Raw genomic sequence first — 20,777 nt, forward strand, 5'->3', positions numbered from 1 at the left:
TCCCAGGGTTATGACCAGGATAAAAGGGGAGAATATCTAAAGTGTATTACAAACCTACAAACTCGATTCGTAAGGGCCAGCTATCATTATTATTATTGATTATTATTACTTATTATTATTATTATTATTATTATTATTATTATTATTATTATTACTGTGTGACCTTGGGCAGATCACCAAGCCTTTCTGGGCTTATCATCAGTACTATGAATGGGTTGGACTAATTGACCTTGAACGTCTCCGGTTTAGCGCTAAAATTCAGGCCATCTACGGCGAAGAAACGTGCCTTTGCCGCCCCCTGGTGACCAATAGTAATCAAGGTTCGGGAAAGCTTTCGATTCGGCGCAGGCGCAGAAGACGAAGGCGACTAGAGCGAGCACCAGAACGGCTCCAGTCAGGGAGGGGGCGGAGGCGGGGTGGAACGACTGGGAGGAGCCGTCATCGATGCCTCTGGGTTCGAGGTATCAGGCCTGGGGAGGACCCACATCATAGAGACGCGGAGAGTGCGACGGCCGCGGCGACTCGGCGCGCGAGCGGAAGTGGGGGTCGGGGCAGAGCGGCCCGGCCCGGGGCTTCTCTCGCCTCGCCCCTTGAGCCCCGCCCCTCTTCTCGACCCGGCTCCAGCTCCGGCTTCGATTCTGGCTCCGTGAGGCGGCTCCCGCGGGGTGAGTGGGGGAGCACGTCCTGCGGCCCCGCCCCGCCAGCGGCGGGCCTCCCCTCGCACTGTGTGCGCTCCCCGACAGCGCCCCACCGAGGCAGGCCTCTTCCCCGTAGGACCCCCGCCCATGAGACGACCCCCACCCATGAGACGCCCCTCTGTGGGGAGACCTCCCCCCCCGCCCCGCCCCTCGCCCCGCCCCCCCCCCCCCCCCCATAGGGACTCTTCCACCTCCAAAGGATCCTCAGCAGGAACCCCTCCCCAACAGATCTCTCCCCACTAAAGGACCCTCCAGCAGGGACACCTTCAAGGTAACTTTCTTCTACAGACACTTCACCCTCAAAGGGCCCTTCCCCTCCTTCCTAACTGACACCTCATCCTCAAAGGACCCTCCCCCCACCGCCGGCCCACTTCCCTAACAGCTCATCCTCAGAGTACCCCCCCACCACCACACACACACAGGGAGTCCTCAACAGTGACTGCTCCAAGGGGACCCTCCCCAACAGTGATCCCCAGGGACCCCTCCCCGAGGGACTCCTTTCCCAATAGTGACACCCTCTCCACAGCCAATCTCTTAAGGGATCCCTTTCCTAAAAGCAACTTCCCCAACAGAAAATAAGTGTGTCCATTTGTCGTCCACCCTGACGAGGGTTTCCTACAGCTGGATCTTGGTGCAGGGAAAAGGCTCTGGAGCCAGGGACTTGCATTCAGATCCTGTCCTTACATCAGTCAGCATCACCTGTGTGACCTTGGTTGGGCAAGTCATTCCGTCTCTCTAGTGTCAGTTTCCTTGTTTATAAAATAAGGAGGGGAGTGTAGACCATCCAGGACGATGCCTCTTCCAGCTCCAGATCTCCCTTCCCGTGACTCCCGTGGCATCTGCCCGCCCTTGGCTCCCAGTGTCCAGTGTCCTCAGGATTTAAAAGCCCTGCTGTTGCCTCCTGATTGTGCTGGGGCACTGGTATGGGGACCTTCAGGAGAGTGGGGGAGACACTGCCCCCTAGGAAGTTGCTTTGAGGGGCATGAAGCTCCTTCCTTAAAGGGCCTGTTTAAAGAAGGGGAACCAGCCACCACTGGAAAGAGAAATCTCTGCCAGAGCAGCTACTTTTGGGAAGCTTCAAGACTTCCCTGGGGGAACCTGCCTGAGTGAACCCCAGGACTTGGGCCTGGCTCTGACTTGGGAAGTATACCATGGCCATGTCTATTTATAGACAGCAAGGATCATTACCAACCATTCTCTTTGGATTCCTGTGATAACAGAGTGTGAGGAATCACCAGACTAGAGACCCTTAATTTCCTTGGCTTTAGATCAAAACTCCTCAGGTTAAGAAAATCCTGCCAATAACTCCAGTTTCATTTCTATAATCTAGAAATATCTGAACCTCATATTCTGTACAATAAGTGTCTGTTTCAATCCCCTAGCATATGCAAACTATATTTTCCTTACACCTTGATTTCCAATTTTCCATTGCCCTTTTCATCTCACTGCCACTAGCAGTTCTAGTTTCCTAACCAGGGAGATGTAAATCACATTTTGATTTGCCACCTGGAGAATTCCTCACACATAAGTCAGTGGAGATCAGCTCCCTTCTTTGGCCTTCCATTGGGCAGGAGAGCCTGGTTCTGACCTGCCTCATTTTTTCAGTAGCCCGTTTTGTCCCTTGAGCCTATGTGGTGAAGGTGGCTTTCTTTTCCTCTGTGGGGAAAGGTCATTAGGTGGCAATTCTGAATGCAATGGTCCCAGTCAGTAGTAATTCTCAAAGGGAGTGGCTAAGTCCAGGGCCTTGGCACCCTTTGTCTTGCACTCAAAAACCCTTGAGTCTCTCAGAGCCAACTCCTCAACAATTTCAAGACCAGGTCCTTAGGAAGCTGTTGTTGCAGAGATTGTTAACCTGGAAGAAGGAAGGTTGTAATGCTGGCCTGAGGTGGCCTTTTTGCCTTATCCCTAGATTATTGGTATGTCCTTGGAAAACTATAGAGTCCCCAGCTCACTCATGGGTAAGAATTCCCCAGGCTGATGGTGATCGTAGTGTAGTTGTTGTTTGGATTTTATCATTTATTCAGCAAATATTCAGTGGCATGTTTCCTGGTATAATTACAAAAATGTCTTCTATAGTTTGTGGGGGAGGCCTCAGCATAGTTAGTGTTTAGAATCCCCAGTTTCCTTCAAAGCTCCATTAATGTGCCAACTTTTACTTAAAGACTTTATTATTTCACCCCCTCCCCATTATCTTCTTTCTAATATATATTATATGTATATGCATACATATATATATATACACAAACACATATGTATGTGTGCTTTCCTATTTCCTCCATCTCTAACCTCCCCCCCAAAAATTCTCTTCTATTTTTTGTGTACACAGAGTTTTAAGCTTTAGTAGTTTAGGTTTAGTAGTATTGTATTAACTCTGTCTCCTGCTTAGCTCATAAACTTCTTGAAGGTATGAACTGTTTAGCTTTTATCTTTGTATCTTCATCACCTGACTCAGTGCCTGGCAGACAGCAAGTATTTCATGAACCCTGAGAAATAGTGTGACTGTTTGAGTCTCAGGGCCCCCAACCCTCTCTTTCTGGTTTTGCTTTGCTTATCCATTTCTCCTTAGCTCCCTAGTCTTTACCAGATCAGGCAACCAGGCTAGACTTGAGGTCAGGAAGACCTAAATTAAAAATATCCTCAATTTTATTAATTCTGTGACCATACTCAAGTCTTTTGGGTCTTAAATTTCCTTCATCATTAGATTGTGAGCTCCCTGAGGGTAGGGACTGTCTCTTGCCTGCCTTGTATCTCCAGTGCTTAGCACAATGCCTTGCACATAGTAGGTGCTTAATAAAAATTTATTGCCTGACTGATCTACAAAATGTGGATAATGATATCTATAATACCTACTTCAGGTTGTTGTGAAGATCAAATGAGATAGATAAATGTCAGTTTTATACTTGTTGGTTTTTGTTATACTCTGCCTTGTCCCCCCCCCCCCATTCTTGTTATTCTGTCTGACTCAGGTGCATATGATTTCAGAGTCCTTGGGGACAGAATGACACGATGGATGATGGGGGCAACCCCTTCCTTCCAGACAGTATTATTTACCAGATCTTCTTGAGCCTGAGCCATGAAGATGTGCTGACCGCAGGGTTGGTGTGCCGCCAGTGGCAGGCAGTGTCTCGAGATGAGTTCCTGTGGAAGGAGCTGTTTTACCGATACTACCAGGTGGCCCGAGATGTCCCTCGTCATCCAGGTCAGTGAATAGATGGTGAGGTTGAGGCTGGGCACCATCTCCCCGAGGGAAGGAGAGGGCTTTTTTTTTTTTTTAAGCCTCTAAGCTGAACATCTGGATTTGAGACATATGACTTGATATACTTGCTGATGACTTGAGGACCAGTTCCTGGTCATGGTGGAATAACATTACCCAGGGCCATAGAGTTAAAGCTAGAAGATGTAGAGATCATCTAGTCTAACTCCCTAATTTTATAAAAGAAGAAACTAAAGTCCAGAGAAGGGAATTAAATGCCTGCGATCCCACAGGTTCTCTGACGCCTTCTGTGTTCAGAGCAGTATATTATTAGAGTCTTGGGGAGATATAGTATTTGGATGATGGGGTCTCCACATTCACAAAGCTTTGTATTTCGTGGTTTCTATGCAGATTTGGGGGAGATTGGGTTCCTGCCTGTAAGAAAACTTGAGTAAGGGAGCATATATATATAAGCATAAAGTCTTCCCTTTACCCTACTTGGGCCAGCACAGCCAATAGCTATGCTTTTACTAGGTCATGCTATGCTAAACAAGTTTCCTCTTTAGAAATCATTTGTACCTTTCTCTTCTCTTGCCCTGTTGCCCCAAATGACACCACCTTTTGGCTTTGTGTGGTACAGCTGCTGTCTCCTGGTATGAAGAGTTTCAGAGGCTCTATGACACCATCCCCTGTGTGGAAGTGCAGACCCTGAGAGAACACACTGACCAAGTCCTTCACCTCAGCTTCTCACACACGGGATACCTGTTTGCGTCCTGTTCGAAGGACTGCACTGTAAAGGTAAAGGCTGAGGGCCTCTTAGTATATTAGTGTAGTGGTCTTAGCCTACTGTTCCTGTTGGACCAACGTGCCTTCTTCCTCTTGGGAGCACTGGGATAGTGATCTAGCACAGTCGACATTTCTTTGTGTCCAAAAATAATCATAGTGACTGGCCAAGGTGTTGTCACTACTCCTACCCGAGCCTCAGTCTTCCGGGCCAGATTGTCCTGGGGTTGTAGCTAATCTGCCTTCAGGGAAGTGTTAGAGAATAGGCAGAGAGGGACTGCAGCCTTAGTGAGGGAGAAAGTCAGTGGCTCTTGTACCCTTTAGGGCCACACACTCACTCTAGGGAGCCCTAGTCAAAGTCCTTTGCCAGAATGGGCCTGTGTCTTAATTCAGTTGTCTAGTAGAAATGGGAACTAGTCTGAAAGGAATCTGGCTCATGACCTCCAGATTCTTGAATCAAACATAGACCTGGGTACACATGTAGATTTTGGAAGGTCATGGGTGAATTCTATATCAAATTACAAGGAGAACTACATTGATTAAAAAACAAAACAAAACAGTAACAATGGAAAGAATGTGAAGATTTCAGTTTGTACTTTTAAACTAGCTGATTCAAGGCATTTGGCATTTTAAGTCCTCGTGTCTGATCTCAAGAGAAAAGGGGGAACAGGTTGGAATTGTGAACACATTAACACTCAGCTAGTTACACTCCTTTGGGTCTGAGATCACCTTCTTGCCCTAGGGATCTTGAGCCACATCTAGATATTACTTAAAGGGAGGCTACTTTGGGAAGGTTGATCAGTAGCCCCAGTTTTAGGCTTCCTTATAGATCTCCTGGTGGGAAATCTCATTCAGGCTCAAGGTATGAAGCCCCTTGCCATCAGCTTTACCAGCTTAAGCCAAGGCAGAATCCCTGCCCAACTGGGCTTTGGGGGAAAGAGCCCATCAACTCCCAGGACAGTTTTCTCTGGGCCTTTTGCAACTGGAGGGAATGGGAACCATTCCACACACCACTGCACCATCTGGGTTTACCACTTATGTCCTTGGGATGCATTACTTGGGTAACATTGAGTATGGAACAGTCACATTGATTTGTGGGGATCAGATTGTAGTGACCCAAACTGGATAGGAATCTTGCCTTGGTATGTCCACTTAGCTCTGACCCTATCTCCTGTATCTGCCATTACTGGCTTACAAGATTTGTCTGACATGGTAGATAAATCCTTTGAAGCACGTTTCCCCTTCCTGTCCTTCCTTCTCTATTCTCGCAGATCTGGAACAATGACCTGGCAATCTCACTCCTGCATAGCTCCAACATGAGACCTTTCAACTGGAGCTACACCCAGTTTTCCCAGTTCAACCAGGATGACACGCTGCTCCTCGTGTCAGGAGTTTTCCTGGGGCCCCACAACTCTTCATCAGGAGAGATTGCTGTCATCAGTTTGGGTAAGAGTATATTGCCATCTTTCCCCCACAGTTGCCCCCAGTTTCCTTTGCCAGATGAGGTATCAGAAGCCCAGCCTTATCTTACTGGGAACTCCTCAGGGAGTCTCCTCCCCCCTGAAAGTAGGGGGAGAAACTCCACTGCTGCCTTCCTGTTTACTCCCAGCTTCACTGCCCCCTCCTCTTCTTCTCTGCTTACCAGACAACTTTGTTCTTCTCTCACGAGTACGAAACAAGCCATATGATGTGTTTGGGTGCTGGCTCAATGAGACCAACCTGATCTCTGGGAATCTACACCGGATTGGAGACATCACATCCTGCTCTGTGCTCTGGCTCAACAATGCCTTTCAGGTTGGGAAGACACTCTCTGAGATTCCTGGAGGCCTCTGGCACTAAGAGGGAGAATAGAGGCCCTTGGATTTTTTATGGCCATGGCTCTTACAGGACATTAAATCTTCAGGAGGGTCTTAGGGGAAGGGCCCTGGACGGGAAGTCAGGAGCCCTGGGCTATATATACCTATTATCCTAATTCCATGCCTGATTTTCTGTGACACTCTGGGCCTTTCAGCCTCTATAAGTCTTAGTTTTCCATCTATGAGAAGAGCAATCTCCTTCTCAGGGTTCATGTATCCTGGAAAAGCAATGCACTTTTAAGCTAATACTGGCTTCATTGTGGCAGCTGGAATGCTTCTTATTCTTAGCTTGTCCTTTCCCCCAGGATGTCGAGTCAGAGAATGTTAATGTAGTGAAGCGGCTCTTCAAAATCCAGAACCTTAATGCCAGCACAATCCGCACTGTGATGGTGGCCGACTGCAGTCGCTACGACAGCCCTGACCTCCTGCTAGATGCTGGATCCCAGCCAGCTGCTGTTGACAACGCCCCTTGTCAGGTTTTTGACCTGGGCAGTGATCATGAGGAAGATGATGGCTGGGTCCTACTACCACCAGAGACCCAGCACCTGCGGGGCTCCAAGGAAGGACTGAGGCGATTCCTAGATGATATCATGGAAGGGCGGGCCCGGCCCGTCTTGTCAGAGCAAGAACTGGAGAGCAAAGTTGCAGAGTTTCTGGCCCAGAGCCGGACCAAAGCTCCAGAGGCCAGCAGAGAGAGCAATGACAAGAAATACTTGATCTTTACCACTGGCTGCCTCACCTATTCCCCACACCAGATAGGTAATAGGTCAAGCTTATGTAGTTTGGTGACCAGCTCATGGTGCCCAAGGGAGGGTCAGGAGAAGCAGCATCCTATACAGGCAGTGAATTGGAATGTTAATTGAAGGGAAATGAGAGAAGAGATCTGGGGATAAATAGCATTATCAGATGGAGTGGCTAGGGCAGAAATCAGGTTGAGGGATTGGAGAGAGGGGTTACTGAAGAAAGAAGAGGAGGGAGTCACCAGCTCTACACAATGCCGAGTAGTGCTGTTGAGAACCACAAGGTGGAAGTATTGTGAAGGCTTTTGATTAGACGTTTCCCTGTAGGTAACTGGGGGGAGGGAGGGGGGGGCGGGGTTATAGCCATGTCTTCACAAGCCACAATTCCTGACTGAATGGTTGGCTATATTTGAGGAGGGTAAAGATAAGACAGAAACTCTTATGACTTCATAAACTGATAGACCTAACTCCTTTATTTCTCTGGCCCAGCACTGTTTTAGAAGATACAAATACCCAGTTATTTCTGGCCTGTTCTCAGCTAAGAGACACTTCAGTCACTTCGATGCTGGTGCTAGTTCTTCCCTAGCTGAGTAACTTAAAACAAAAGGGCAGCTAAGTGGTGAAGTAGATAGAGTAGTAGGCCTGGATTTGGGAAGACTCATCTTCTCAAGTTCAAATCTGGCCTCAGACACTAGCTGTGTGACCATGGGCAAGTCACTTAAACCTGTTTGCTTCAGTTTCTTATCTGTAAAATAAACTTGAGAAGGAATTGGCAAACTGCTTCAGTATCTTTGAAAAGGAAACCCCAAACGGGGTCATAAAGAGTTGTACGTGACCTAAAAAATGGCTGAACAACAACTTAAATGATTTACCCTTCCTCAGTTTCCACACTTATAAAATAAGAGATAATGATACATGTCCTCTGGAGACAGTGTGAGGAGGAAATAAGAAAACCTAAGTTATATAACCCTTTGGAAAAAAGTTAAAAGCCTCAGAACAATGTTAGGTATCATCGACACCATTATTATCTTTACTTTTTTTTCTTTTTGCCTTTGTACTCCTGGGCTTTGTCCTGTCTTTGTATCTGTTCAGCTACCTTAAGTAATGCCTTCACTGGGGGGGACAGAAGTAGCAGCATTTAGGGTAAAATAGAAATGGAAAGGACTTTATACTTATCCAGGCGACTTTGCTAATAACCTGGCTTCTCCTATCTCTTCACCTTAACTCTTTCCTCTTCCTTATTAGGGATTAAGCAGATCCTGCCTCATCAGATGACAACAGCAGGGCCAGTGCTGGGAGAGGAACGACGTTCAGATGAGTTCTTTGACTCTTTGGATCATGTGATTGACATCCATGGACACATCATTGGGATGGGCCTGTCACCTGACCACAGGTGGGGTTGAGGAACAAATTGCCAACCAGGCAGGCTCGTAGGGAAAAGAATTGGTCATTGACTCAGGCAAGGGTTGCCAGCATGGGTCAATCAATGGTTCCTCTTTTGGGATCCAAACTCCTCATTCCCTCTTCCCAGGTACCTGTATGTCAACAGTCGATCATGGCCCAGTGGCTCAGTGGTGTCAGATCCCATGCAACCGCCACCTATTGCAGAGGAGATTGACTTACATGTCTTTGACCTTAAGACTATGAAGGAAGTTAAGAGGGCCCTCAGGGCCCACCGTGCCTACACCCCTAATGATGAGTGCTTCTTCATTTTCCTTGATGTCAGCAGGGATTTTGTTGCCAGGTACCATCCCCCAGGAAGTCCAGATCCATACATTTAAGCTCCCATACCAACTGGAATTGACATGTTCCTTTTTTGGGGAGTAAGGTGGGGAAAGAAGGAAGACTATACCCATATCCCAGCTGGGGTGGGAAAATTACTTGGGAAATCTGGGTTGAGGTGATTTCTTCTCAATTACAAAAGGAGACTATATGAATAGTAGTCAGGATGATAGGAGATACTAAGCATGAAATGTGATAGAAGCCAATGAACAGTTTGCATTAGGGCAAGATAAGGTAGGACAGAGTCCTGTTAACATAACCTATTCTTCATGATATCTCTCTTTAAAGGCTGGTTGTAGAATAGAGGAGCCTTGACAGTCTAGTTACTTTGGGCTTCTACTACAGGGATCTTGGCATTTCTCATGGACCAGGATGCTACCTGTAGTATCTGCCCTGGGGTGGAGGGGTGAGGTGAAGGATTTGGGGGTGGAACTACAATTAGCTCTGACTCATCCTGTCTCACATGTACCCAACAGTGGTGCAGAAGACCGACATGGCTATGTCTGGGACCGACACTACAACATCTGCTTGGCCAGGCTTCGGCATGAGGATGTGGTCAACTCTGTGGCCTTCAGCCCACTGGAACAGGAGCTGTTGCTGAGTGCCAGTGATGATAATACCATTAAAGTATGGCGGTCTCCCCGCACTGTGCGCATCCAGCAAGCCTGTCGTCCACGGCCCCGTCCCTTCTTCTTCTCCTGGCTGGGTAGCCAAAAGAGCTGAGGAACCCAGTCTTGCTATCTTGAACTTCCAAGTTCTTCTGAGGGGCAGATACCTTGGTTTACAGGAGATTGTTCTAAGTGCCCAAGCCATCAACAAACCAGAGAAGCAACAGTCAAGATTGGTGTGGCTGGTCTGACAAATAGGACCAAGTCCTTCACCAAGTGATGACTCCCATCTTGCTCTCCTTGAAAGCCTAGTCCAAGAACTAACTTTGGAGAGCCTGCCAAGTGACAGTGCCTGTCACACACTTGCTCAGGACCCCAATTTGTTGATGGCAACTTGGTACTGAGCTGGAGAATCTTTCCCATTTTGGGGCTTGCAGTAATTCTGCCACAAAGATGAGGCCTAACCATGAACTGTTTGGGGGGCACAGCCTGTGTCTGACAGCAGTGTTGGCAGAATTGTAGGAGAAAGAAGAGTTCAGACACAGACTACTTTACCTCCATCCCCTACCCCCACTCCCTATCCCTTCAATTCTAGCACAGGGACAACTGAGTAGGATTTATGATTAGATATTTTACAAAATAGGTTATTTGAACTTTCCTTTTACTTAGGTTTCAGAGTGTTCTATTTCAAAGCTAGGATTCTCAATTTTTGAGGTTTGTAAGAAAGCTTAGTTGTATGGAGTCACCAGGAAGACCTGGGCCCCCTCTCAGAGTTGCCCACTCACCCACCTGGAGGCTAGGGACAACCATTCTGATCAAGGACACTCTCCTTTAGAGGTTTTCACTTCACACGTGTTTTTTTGGTAACACTATAGTTTTATTTTACATATGCCATTGACCCACTAGAGATAAATGTTTCTTCAATCTGGCTCAAATGAGTTTATTTGGTCCTTGAGATTTGCTTTGGTTAGAAAGAGCTTCTTGGCTTTGATTGAACCCAATTTGGACCTTAAGTTCTTCTGTTGCCTTGGCCTAGTTGAGGATTACAAACAGTTGGGACAACTGACAGATTCAACCTATTAAAGAATGGTACCTTCCTTACAGGGTCCAGGGATGGAGGTGGCTTCTTCCCCATTCTTTTCCTAAATAACTTATTTTGAACACCAGCATCAGTAGCTCCTTTCCTTGTAACTCGGTCAGGGGCTTGTCTGGGAAGCTGCAGGGAGGGGTTGCTGGATTTACCTTGGTGAAACTGTTGGTATAGGTTCTTGTGAGGTCCTGGGGTCAAACTGCATGTCTGCCTTTCCAATGCACTTCACTCCAGCCCTGAATAAACACCCATTGAATACCTCTTGTGTCTTTTTGTACTGTAAATAAATAGGGCTTCTGCTTAAAGTAAGACTATAAAGGCAACACTACTGCTGTCTGTAGCAATAGCAGCTGAAGTTCTATGATAAATCCATAATTTTATGTTTGATGTCCATATAACTTTAAGTTTCATGCAGTAGGAGAGGGCCACAAATTTCATCCCTAATACTAGTCAGGGTTAAGGTGAGTAAGTGGTTCAGTATAACTGTCACAACTTGTCAGAATTGTAAAGCATAAATGCCAGCCTAAAACTGCTCATCTCATTTGCTAAGTGTTGCCAAACAATATATTAAGTCCTAAGATTAGAAAGTAACCTCAGAGTCATCTGGTCAGACTCTTACTCTTGAGAGATTGATTATTTGAATAAGTGATTGTACTAGATGACTGCCCTTTAAAGTCCCTTCTCTCTCAAGTCTAATGATTCTCCTCTGCTTGCAAAGAGCCCACCAACTCCTCACTGACCCTTTTGGGCACAGTACATTCCACCTTAGAACACCTCTAGCTTAGGATGCATTTCTTTAAGTTATATTCTACTCTGCAACTAAACTAGTAACTGCTGGGACAATGTTCAAATATCTGAAGACTGTCATGATCCCCCTAAGATTTTTCTCAAGGCTAAAACATCCCCCATATGATTTTGGTGACCTTTGTATGGACATATTATAACTTCTCAACATACTTTCTAAAACAGTTAAGAAACAGTCCATGTATTTTAAATTGAATATCAGGGAGCACTGCAAGCCCCAGGAACAGAGGGGAAAAAGGAATCCTAGTCAATCCCCTTCAACACATTGTGCAAATAGAATATAAAGCATTCTTCACTACAAAGGATATTTTTAATAAATAAATAAAACTATTGAATCCAATAAGGAAATTGCTTTTCTCTATTCCATATCTATGCAGGCTGTCTCCATATGCATTAATCAGAGAACTGATTTCTGTGAATAATTAGGTTCTAAAGCATTTTTGCCTATAGAACCCCAAACTGATTTGCATTAGTCAGATTATTACCTGAATAAAGGAATGAGGGTGGAGAGACTTCAGAGAAGTTGTCAATAACCACGTGCTCAAGCAACAATTTATTAAGCTTACTAACGTGTCAGGCGTCAGGTCAGTACAGTAGTTAGTAGAGTACAAGGAAAGGTTGAAAGAATCTTCAAACTTCAGAGGACCAACAGTGCAGCATGCACTCCCTCCTCACAATGGGAGAATACTGGTGCAAAATTAGTCCAGTGTTTTCAGACACAACCAATGTGTTGTGTTTTGCTTGATTACATGTTTACAAGGGTAAAATTCTACTGGTAAGGAAGTCATTTGGGAACTGACAGTGATATGAAGAGCCATTTGATAGAACATTTTTTTAAAAATTAAGGATCAAATTTGTTGAGTTTAGAGATGTGTCTGGTGCAGCCAATTAAGTAATGGTGGTAAAGAGGGATTCTAATTATTTCCTCTGAGCTAACTCAAAAGACAGAAGAGGTTCATTAGACTACTATGCACTAACATAAGAATTTGAGGAAATACCTCCTCCTTCCTCCTTTAGGAAGTCTAGGGGCAAGGAAAACAAGCCAACACTCATTCTGGCTCCTAGGGCTACAGATTATATGTCTGTGGGTTTTCCAGTCCTCTCCTCCAAAAAGAATAAGGACTTGGGGCTTTGGGAAACTCCAGACTTCTCAAAGGATGTTAAAGGCAGAGCTAAATCAGCCTTCAAAAAGGATTAAGTGCTTAAGGTTCAGGCAGTCTCATGAGATTGTCATGTTAAAGATCCTGGGATAAATGACTTGAATTTGTGAAACACTCTTTAGGGATGTTTGGGGATTTTGCCTCAATTACTTGTCCAGTGGTGGCTTCTCAAATGTAGCTGATGCTTTATAACTTTCCAATCTGGGGACAGAATCTGGATCACAGAATGGTAAAATTGGAGGTTAGGGGTCTGGGAATAGTTTGCACCATAACTGTTTCTCTAAAACCTTTGGTTGCTATTATCTATCCCTGATCACACAAATATGTAGGGAAGATGGCCCTCATCAGAAAGGTCTGGGGAGAGAGCAGAGGATTCTGCTTCTCCCCAACAAACCACGGGCTTTGGGTCCTAATATTACTCAGAAACAGCCAGGGATGTCCCAACATTCCAAATTCTTGTCCTGATTCAGATCAGATAAATCATTTGAAGAAGAAGCATCAAATACACATATGTCTTTTTCAACCCAAGGCTGCTCTTTCCACATCTGGATCATTTTTGACCTCTGTGCCAATAAGCACACAACTGCTCCTCCCTCAACCATTCTTTATCTGGTCTGCTTCCTGACAGCAGATGACATTTTCTTATGCTCAGATTCCCCACTCAAAGGTCACCAAGGAAGTAACCAAATGACTACAATCTGTCTTCTAGGAAGTAAATGCTAAACAAGAAAGGTGAGGGGTAGAGGATAAGGGGAGATAATACCAAAAAATCCCAAGTAAATGACGATTTCTAGAGAATTATTGTGTAGTTTTCAAATATTCAGGGATATGGAGTTAAAATGCATGTCAACATGTCAGTATCCACAATTTTTTTTTAAAAAAAGATTTAATAGTGATTGTTTCTCTCATTTGATAATGCAGTTTATACAAATCATTGGTGTGGGCCCAGGGGGTGGATAATCCCTACTTATTCTTTCCCCCTCCCCCTCCATGTGGTATGCATGAACTATTCAGTTTAAATCTAGTAGGGATTGAAGGATGTGATTAACCACATCCTATCATAGCAACCTCCCTGCACGGCCATCAGACAGGATAGCCTTTGCCACACAAAGTGGGCATAAGCAGGGAATCAAGAGAATGAACTGACCTTCCTTTAATAAAAGGCCATGTTGGAAAATTCTTTGGCTGGCTAATCAGTAGTTACTTCTATGAGCCAATTCTATCCCTTAGGGATCACTTTCCACCATGTTAAGGTGGCTCTGTGTCCCTGCATGATCGTATTTAGGTGATCAAAGTGATTTCCTACAATCTCAGGTGCCAGCAAGGGGCACCTTTTGAGCCATAATGGATCCTTGACCGTCTTTTCTTGTCAATTTTCCTGGATCTTTTTCTGCTCCTATGTGCTACTGTGGGCTGCAGGGTCTAAACTGAACAACCTGCTGGGAAGAGCCCTGTAAGCACAGTGCCAGAGAGAAATACTTTCTTTCTTGACTAACATGTTTCCCCATCCCCCCTCCCTTATAAGTAAGTCTGCTATCCCCCACCCCCCTTATAACAACACAGATAGTGTATCAAGTATCTTTTATAGGCAGGAGCTTGCAGACCCAGAGCAAATTTCAAACCAATCCTGGGTTGAATTGCCTATTTCCTAGAAGTGGTTCCCCATTCACTGACTCCCAATCTCTGTTGACAAGTCTTAAACCAAGTGTCTCTAATATCCAAGGTCTAGCCAGTGCCTTCTCCTCTTGGTCCTGTATATCACTCTTAGCTGAAGGTCAGGGCCTTTCCCTGCAGGCCTGCCTTGGCCCCACCCCTCTGCCCTACGAGCTTGGAGTGTGTTGGGGGGGGTTCTGCCCATAGGTGTGTAGGTGAGACCCCTGCCTGAGACACTTCCAAACCAGGCTGGCACTAGGCTCCCATATGTTGATGGAAAGGTGGCATTAGAGACCCGTTAAGTCAACGATGGCTTTGATGAAAATGGCGTCATCGCGCACATAAGAATTCTTTGACTCCATTTTGGAGACAGGACAGAAGAGGGGGCAGCCACTGGCAATGTTCATATCACTGACTGGCCTTTGGAAAGAGGAAGATGTCACATCAGGCCTGAAGGCATCAATCACATGTTCCCGATTGTTCTGATCTAGCAGCATTAATGTCACCTATGAGTAGAGAGTACAAACAGAAGACAGAGGAAGTTAAGTAGTTTCTTAGTGTTAATTTGATCTGAAAGCTCAATTCTATTCTCCTATATTCAATTCCCTACACCCACCACCTCCCAGGATTCAGCTGGGTTGAAAGACTGGAAAGCCCCAATAGTAAAGAAACTGTCAGTGTCACATCAGATTCCAAGCTTTGAGATCAGAGCTTCCTGTTTTCCTAAGATCTAAACTAAAGCAAGACAAGATCATTTACATTCCACAAGGAACAGGACGAGTCTTGCTTTTTGCAACAGTGGCCATGAGGTCCCAAAATCCACTCAAAGGAACCAGAACAGCACTAAGTGTTTATTAAATTCTTGGTATTAATTTTGAAGAATTCAAAAATTTTCTATTTGTTGGCTGATTAATGTACCTTCCATATGTGGAGCCTGAAGGCAACAAATTCAACACTGACTTCTATGTTTTCAATCTGCTAATGTTCACCCCATAAAGGTGTCTGTTTAGCCAAGAGACTGGGAAGTATGTTATTTTCCCTGCAGAACCTATACTTTTCCAGAGGAAAACACAATTTAAAAGATCTAATTTCTTCAGAGCTATTTGTAAATAAAAGCATGAGGGAGGAGAGGCTCTTTGGAGACAAAGCAACCATCATACTGAAAACAAGGGCTAATAAATCATTTGGTAATCAGGTTTAGAACCAAATGTCAAGAGTATATCTTCCTCTTTTTATTCTTATTAAGAAGAAGAAAAAGCCTTCTTCTCCTACTGGATCAGCTCCATATTAGGATAAGAGGCATTGATAGGTAAAAAAGCATAATACTCTGGCAACTGCAACAAGAAAGAACACTTTTCTTATTGGCCCAACCTATGGATCTTTAATTCAGCTGACTGAACACTGACTCAGAACACCCAAAATACAAAATCCATTAGCTCTCAGAGAGGTGTATACAATGGCTAATGTTTGCTTAAACTTCACGTGCCAGATGGTCTTCTAAAGCAGGGGTATGGTTTGTAGGTGGAAGACCTTAGTTACACTATTTTCTACAGTAGGACTTAGAAGAATTAAGCCTGACCTTAGAGAGTCTTTTGGGAACTAGGTGGCAGTTTGTGGAGGAGAATGAGAGGCAAGATAGTATCTGAGAAGCCCTCACTGCTACCCGAATCGAAAGACAAGCCCTGTGTTTACCAGGTCAGGCTTACCTTTTGGTTAAAGGGCCAACGTAGAAGTGCATCATTTGGTCCTTTCATCACGACAAAGAAAAGAGAAAGGTGGGTCCCACGTCCAGTGCCATCCCCATTCAGATAAATTCTCAAACACATCTTATAGCCATATTTGCTCGTGTAGAAGGCTAACAAAGCGATGCAAAACGTACATAATAAATATCTGGACAAAACTGGGGGAGGAGAAAGAGGGAAGAAAAACCTGACTTGTTTTCAAGTGGGATTGTTCTTACTGAAGTTCTCTTGGGGGTTTCCCAACAATCAGGCTTCCAATTTCCAAAAGAGAGATAGAGGCCTCCCTGTTTAGAAAGGATTCAGTTTTCAGAGCCAAAGAAAGAAATGGCTGAGAAGAAAACTGGTTTCAAATAAAGCAACAACCCCCACCAAGTTAGTCTCTAAAGAAAGAGATATCAGGTAGGTAAATGGAAACCAACACTTTTGGGGATATATTGCTAATCCAAGGTTAACTCCCAAAGAACAAATTCATATTAAATAAAAAATGGCCAGATAAAGGATTTAGAAAAAGATTTAGCCTTAACAATTTAACTCTAAATGCAGAGATTTCAATGAAAAATTATGAAGGGAAGGTAGGAAAAGGCATTGTACAGACATTGCAAAGATGCAGATGAACAAATAGCTGGTCCTAGAATCACTGGTGAAGCCATGATATTAAAAATAACAAGGATATGACAGAATGTCACAAATAATGTGGAGGCTTTCCCATTTCAAGGTTTTTATCTCAGAAAGATGTGCAGTTTGAATAAAGAGATCCAAAGCAAAGCAAGGAGAAAATAAATTCCAGCTAAGTGACATAAACTCAAGCCCAAAGGAAATTTATAATCAAGTTAGGAGTATATACATATGAATTTTAATAAGAACAGCATTATGACTGTCTAAAATATCAAATAGCCCTTTCCCCCTGATTTATATAGGGAAGAGCTAAGGCTTGGCTGACATTAGGGAAATCTTTATTAATCTATTGCAACCTCAAGTTTCATTGAGAAAATTATTTTTTGTTACCTCTGCTTTTTCCTAATGAAACTTCTACTTTCCCCATCTAACTGAGAGAAAGCTGGATTTGTGTGATCAGTTTCCCTCTCAATCACTTTGAAGTCATCACCAAGGTGACTCGAATAACACCCAAAAAAAGCTAATTGCCTGACACTTTCAAAGTGAACATGAACATTTGTGGAAAAGGTGCCTTCTGCTTGAGGAGTTAACCAAGGTGAGGAAGAGGGGGCAGAATTTTTGCAGGCAGGTATCTACTATAGAAGAAATATCTTAAACATTTTTATCGTCAAATAGTCCTTCATTTCACAATTAAAAGTCTTCTCTTTCACACCTACTCCAGATTCTTTTCAGACATGAGGATCCATATAATCAAAGATCTATGCTGTCTTTACATAAAAGTGGGAAAACCGCATTAGGGTCAATTCTTGGCTACATGGCTAGCAAAGAGGAGTGCTGGTAAAGATAATTCAAAACAAAGAGAGTCCTAAAAACATTCTGAAGAGTTCTAGAATACATGATACAATTTTTGAGGCATTAAATTGCCTTACTTAGTTTGATCTTAACCCAAGTAGGCTATGAACCTGCAGCTTCTAGGCTCCCCAGCTGATAGGAGAGGTGGAATTCAATATTTATCTTCGATAAGTCATATGAGAATAAGAGAAAGCTGACTATATTCCAGGGAGCAACATGACCTTCGGGCAGTGATATTATCAGTATGCCAGGACAATGATGGCAGAGTATCAAGAGAAGAAGGGGAACTTAAAGAAATTTATAAGTTGGATAATAGATATTTCCCTTAAAAAGATTCCCATTCTTTCTCTTATTTAACTGCCCAAGTCTAGTCAGTGCAGTTTTAATTCCTTCATGAAAAAAATAAAAAAGACTAAGGGAAAGAAGGGAATATTCTAAACCTGATCTACAGAATTGCAGGTGACATTTCCACGTGCCCACCTGAATAAATGAAACATGTGGAGCACAGAAAAAGGTGCCAGTTACAAGGTTATTTTCGAGGGAACAACCTGGAGAGAAGATGGCAGGAGAGCGGCCGGCCATGGCTTCCTGGCGCTTTCTAGCAAAGTCTGTGATTTTCCATATGAAAATCCCATCATAAGTGGAAGCTTCCATCTCGAGGATCTTCTGCTCCATGTCAGCCATTGCCAGGTCTTTCAATCCGATACTCCTCTCCAGCTGCTGGACCTGATGGTTGGAATGTACATGGCAGTCTGGTCAGATCTACAGATCTGCTATGGCTCCAAGGGAGCGCCCAGGGTCCTGCTGGCATCTTCTGACACAAATGCCATCAAGAACACTCTCAATATCATGGGGAAAGCTAGAGACAGTAATAATCTGAAATCCAATTCAACAAAACACGACAATTAAAATTCCCCGTATCTGAACTTTCTATCAATTTCTTGTAAGATAGAAATTTTCAAGAGATGTTTCCTGAGGCATCTCTATGGATAGTTCCTTGAAATAATGTATTGGGATCTATTTAACTGGCTCCTAAAATACAAATGTGATCTTTTCCCAAATATGATCTAGGAATTGAGATTCCTAGGGCACCAAGAATAACACAGATACCTCTGTTATTAAACACTATGAAAAGCTGCTGCTAGAGAACATCAAAAATCACCTAGAAATTTCTAGGTGAATATTTCTATTATTGTAAAAATCAATGGAATGAAGGAAAAAGCAGCGACAGTAGATTTCTACTTCTTGAAAACAACAAAAATTAAGGTAACAACTAATGTTCACCTGGTAAAGAGCTATCCGGTAAGAATTTTGGGAGAAAAGAAAATTAAGTCTTATAATACCTTTTTAGAAATCTCTAAAGCCAGGTCTTCAGCTCCCAAGATCATTACTGAAAGAAGGGAGGTAGTACAATGTAGAGTAAACAGCAATTAACCAGGAAAGAGGAGACTAGGGATGTATTCCCACCTCTGTCACTAATCAGCTGTATGACTTTGGTCTCTTCATATGTAAAATGAATGGCTGGACCAGATGAAATACATTGTCTCTTCCAGCTCTAAAATTCTATGCTTTTGAAGTGCAAGATTTAAGTAAAAAGCGGTAAGAATAGTTAGTGCCAAACATGTAACACACACGGGGCACGCAAACACAAGAACAGTGCCGAAGGAAGAAAACCAATGCAAATTCCCAAGATTACAGACCTTGGTACTGAGAGTTTCAATTTTCTCTTGGTCTAGGCGATGCTGCCTGCTGCAAGCTTCGGCTGTCATGGACACTCTCTCCACCTCCCGGTTCAAGACACAGACAATATTCTCAAAAGTGACTGTTTTTCTTTCCAAGGTTTCACATCTCTCCAACAGCTCTGTAGACTTGGACATCTCTGACCCTAAGGCCAATGAGTTGTTTCCCCAGCCCCCCATGTCACCTTGGCCAAGGAGGGGACCAATATCTCCATGGAAATGCCTGGTCTCAAGGACAAAGTTTAACAACATGCAGAGGTGCTCAGCTACTTTCTGAATTTCATGATCCTGCTGTTTCTCATTTTCTACCTAGAGAAAAGAGGGACAGCTGTTAAATCATTATAATGTATTATAATTTACAGATTTACAAAGGAGGAGATTACAATTTTAACTCAAGAAGTGAAAAGAAGAGATATATACACTTAAGGGTGGAAAGATGAAAAGATGAAGGACCTCAAAAATGCCCAGAAATTTTTATTTATGATAAAATTTTGAGAAAACAAATTTTAAAGCCATGACAAATTTTGACCTCCCCCTAATTTCCTAATTTAATATCCTAATTTCAAGGATACCAGTGTATCCATTATTGGCTACAGGCAAAATCAGCTACAATTTACATTCAAGATTCAAAACAGAGAAATTTCCCATTTTAAGCATCATGTAAGAATCTGAAATGTGATAAAAATTGATGGCACTTCTTTCTACTTCCCAAGTGAATATAACTGACCAGATCGCCTATATTTTGACCAAAAATGTCCCTTTCAATATATAAAATACCTTCAAGGAGCTCAGATATAACATCTGTCCCCATGTGCCTCACACCGGCCTCCAAGATAAGTTTCTGCAGAGCTAATAATAACACTCAGGTAAATTAATGCAGAATATTTTTTTCAAATCCTGGTTCCTACACTGCAAGTTTTGCTTAAATCCTCATGTTGGTCCATGAAATTTGTTTAAATTGTATATAAATCAATTTACCCTTTTAACTCTATAAAATCTGCAAGATTTGACCAATGGATTTGAAAGATCTAAATCTCTTGGGTTAAAGGCAGTTTGCATTATTTACAATTGGGTACATAGAATACTCAACACAATGCATTATTAGTATGTGGCCAGAAAGTCTCACACAGACAATTTGCTTACTTAGTCACTTTGTATTTATTATACTAGTAATTTTTTTGTATTATCATGACCATCTTTGAACATCTACATTTGATGGCTCAAGACTTACTTATTCTAAGAAGTCTTCCCTGATAAAACAGAGGTCTGCTCTTGAAACTTAAATATTTTTCATTCATCTCATTATTATTTTGAGTATTTTCACATTCATTCCTAATTTTTTTGTGGCAAATCATGTATACATTTTGCCTCTCTACCAAGGTTTTAAGTTCCTAGAAGGTTGAGCTGTTTGCTTCAGAAAACTGTTAAAATTTTGAAAAGAGGAACCTGAAGCAATCCCCTG

At 43.4% G+C, this 20,777-nt stretch overlaps 2 protein-coding genes across 10 annotated transcripts in view; one reads left to right on the forward strand and one right to left on the reverse strand.

Annotated features, from left to right (window-relative positions):
• The first annotated feature begins 451 nt into the window (after positions 1-451).
• FBXW5 (F-box and WD repeat domain containing 5) lies at positions 452-11,008 on the forward strand. 5 transcript variants are annotated; one of them, XM_069107529.1, is made up of 10 exons: positions 452-665; positions 878-969; positions 3,681-3,897; positions 4,532-4,689; positions 5,946-6,120; positions 6,320-6,468; positions 6,836-7,289; positions 8,516-8,663; positions 8,802-9,014; positions 9,529-11,008. In XM_069107529.1, exons 3-10 carry the CDS (start codon positions 3,705-3,707, stop codon positions 9,773-9,775), a joined length of 1,737 nt encoding a protein of 578 aa, XP_068963630.1. In that variant the 5' UTR covers positions 452-665; positions 878-969; positions 3,681-3,704; the 3' UTR covers positions 9,776-11,008. The 5 variants fall into 5 exon arrangements, with proteins under 5 accessions (XP_068963630.1, XP_068963631.1, XP_068963629.1 ...); XM_069107526.1 differs by having other exon boundaries at positions 528-665; positions 3,665-3,897; XM_069107530.1 differs by lacking the exon at positions 878-969 and having other exon boundaries at positions 3,736-3,897.
• Positions 11,009-13,581: 2,573 nt separating this feature from the next.
• The window catches only part of TRAF2 (TNF receptor associated factor 2), a 68,383-nt gene continuing 61,187 nt past the window's right edge, over positions 13,582-20,777 (reverse strand). For 4 of the 5 annotated variants that reach the window (XM_069107531.1, XM_069107534.1, XM_069107533.1 and 1 more), the window contains 4 exons: positions 19,277-19,624; positions 18,125-18,302; positions 16,074-16,222; positions 13,582-14,873 (listed from right to left, as the gene is read on the reverse strand). In XM_069107531.1, the coding sequence (XP_068963632.1) occupies positions 14,655-14,873; positions 16,074-16,222; positions 18,125-18,302; positions 19,277-19,624 (894 nt within the window). In that variant the 3' untranslated portion in view covers positions 13,582-14,654. Of the gene's footprint in view, positions 14,874-16,073; positions 16,223-18,056; positions 18,303-19,276; positions 19,625-20,777 lie in introns of all 5 variants that reach the window. The other variant, XR_011172371.1, reaches the window with a different exon arrangement.

This window comes from Petaurus breviceps, unplaced genomic scaffold, assembly GCF_028583685.1.
Source record: "Petaurus breviceps papuanus isolate PSGF00001 unplaced genomic scaffold, PetGlider_PUasm1.0 90137, whole genome shotgun sequence".
Classification (NCBI taxonomy): domain Eukaryota; kingdom Metazoa; phylum Chordata; class Mammalia; order Diprotodontia; family Petauridae; genus Petaurus; species Petaurus breviceps.

What these genes read in the sequence shown, in the direction of transcription:
- FBXW5 (XM_069107529.1), top strand. Translation starts at nt 3,705, where the DNA reads ATGGATGATGGGGGCAACCCCTTCCTTCCAGACAGTATTATTTACCAG. An exon ending in GGCCTGTCACCTGACCACAG is followed by an intron (nt 8,664 to 8,801) that starts GTGGGGTTGAGG and finishes CCCTCTTCCCAG; the next exon opens with GTACCTGTATGTCAACAGTC. An exon ending in AGCAGGGATTTTGTTGCCAG is followed by an intron (nt 9,015 to 9,528) that starts GTACCATCCCCC and finishes TGTACCCAACAG; the next exon opens with TGGTGCAGAAGACCGACATG.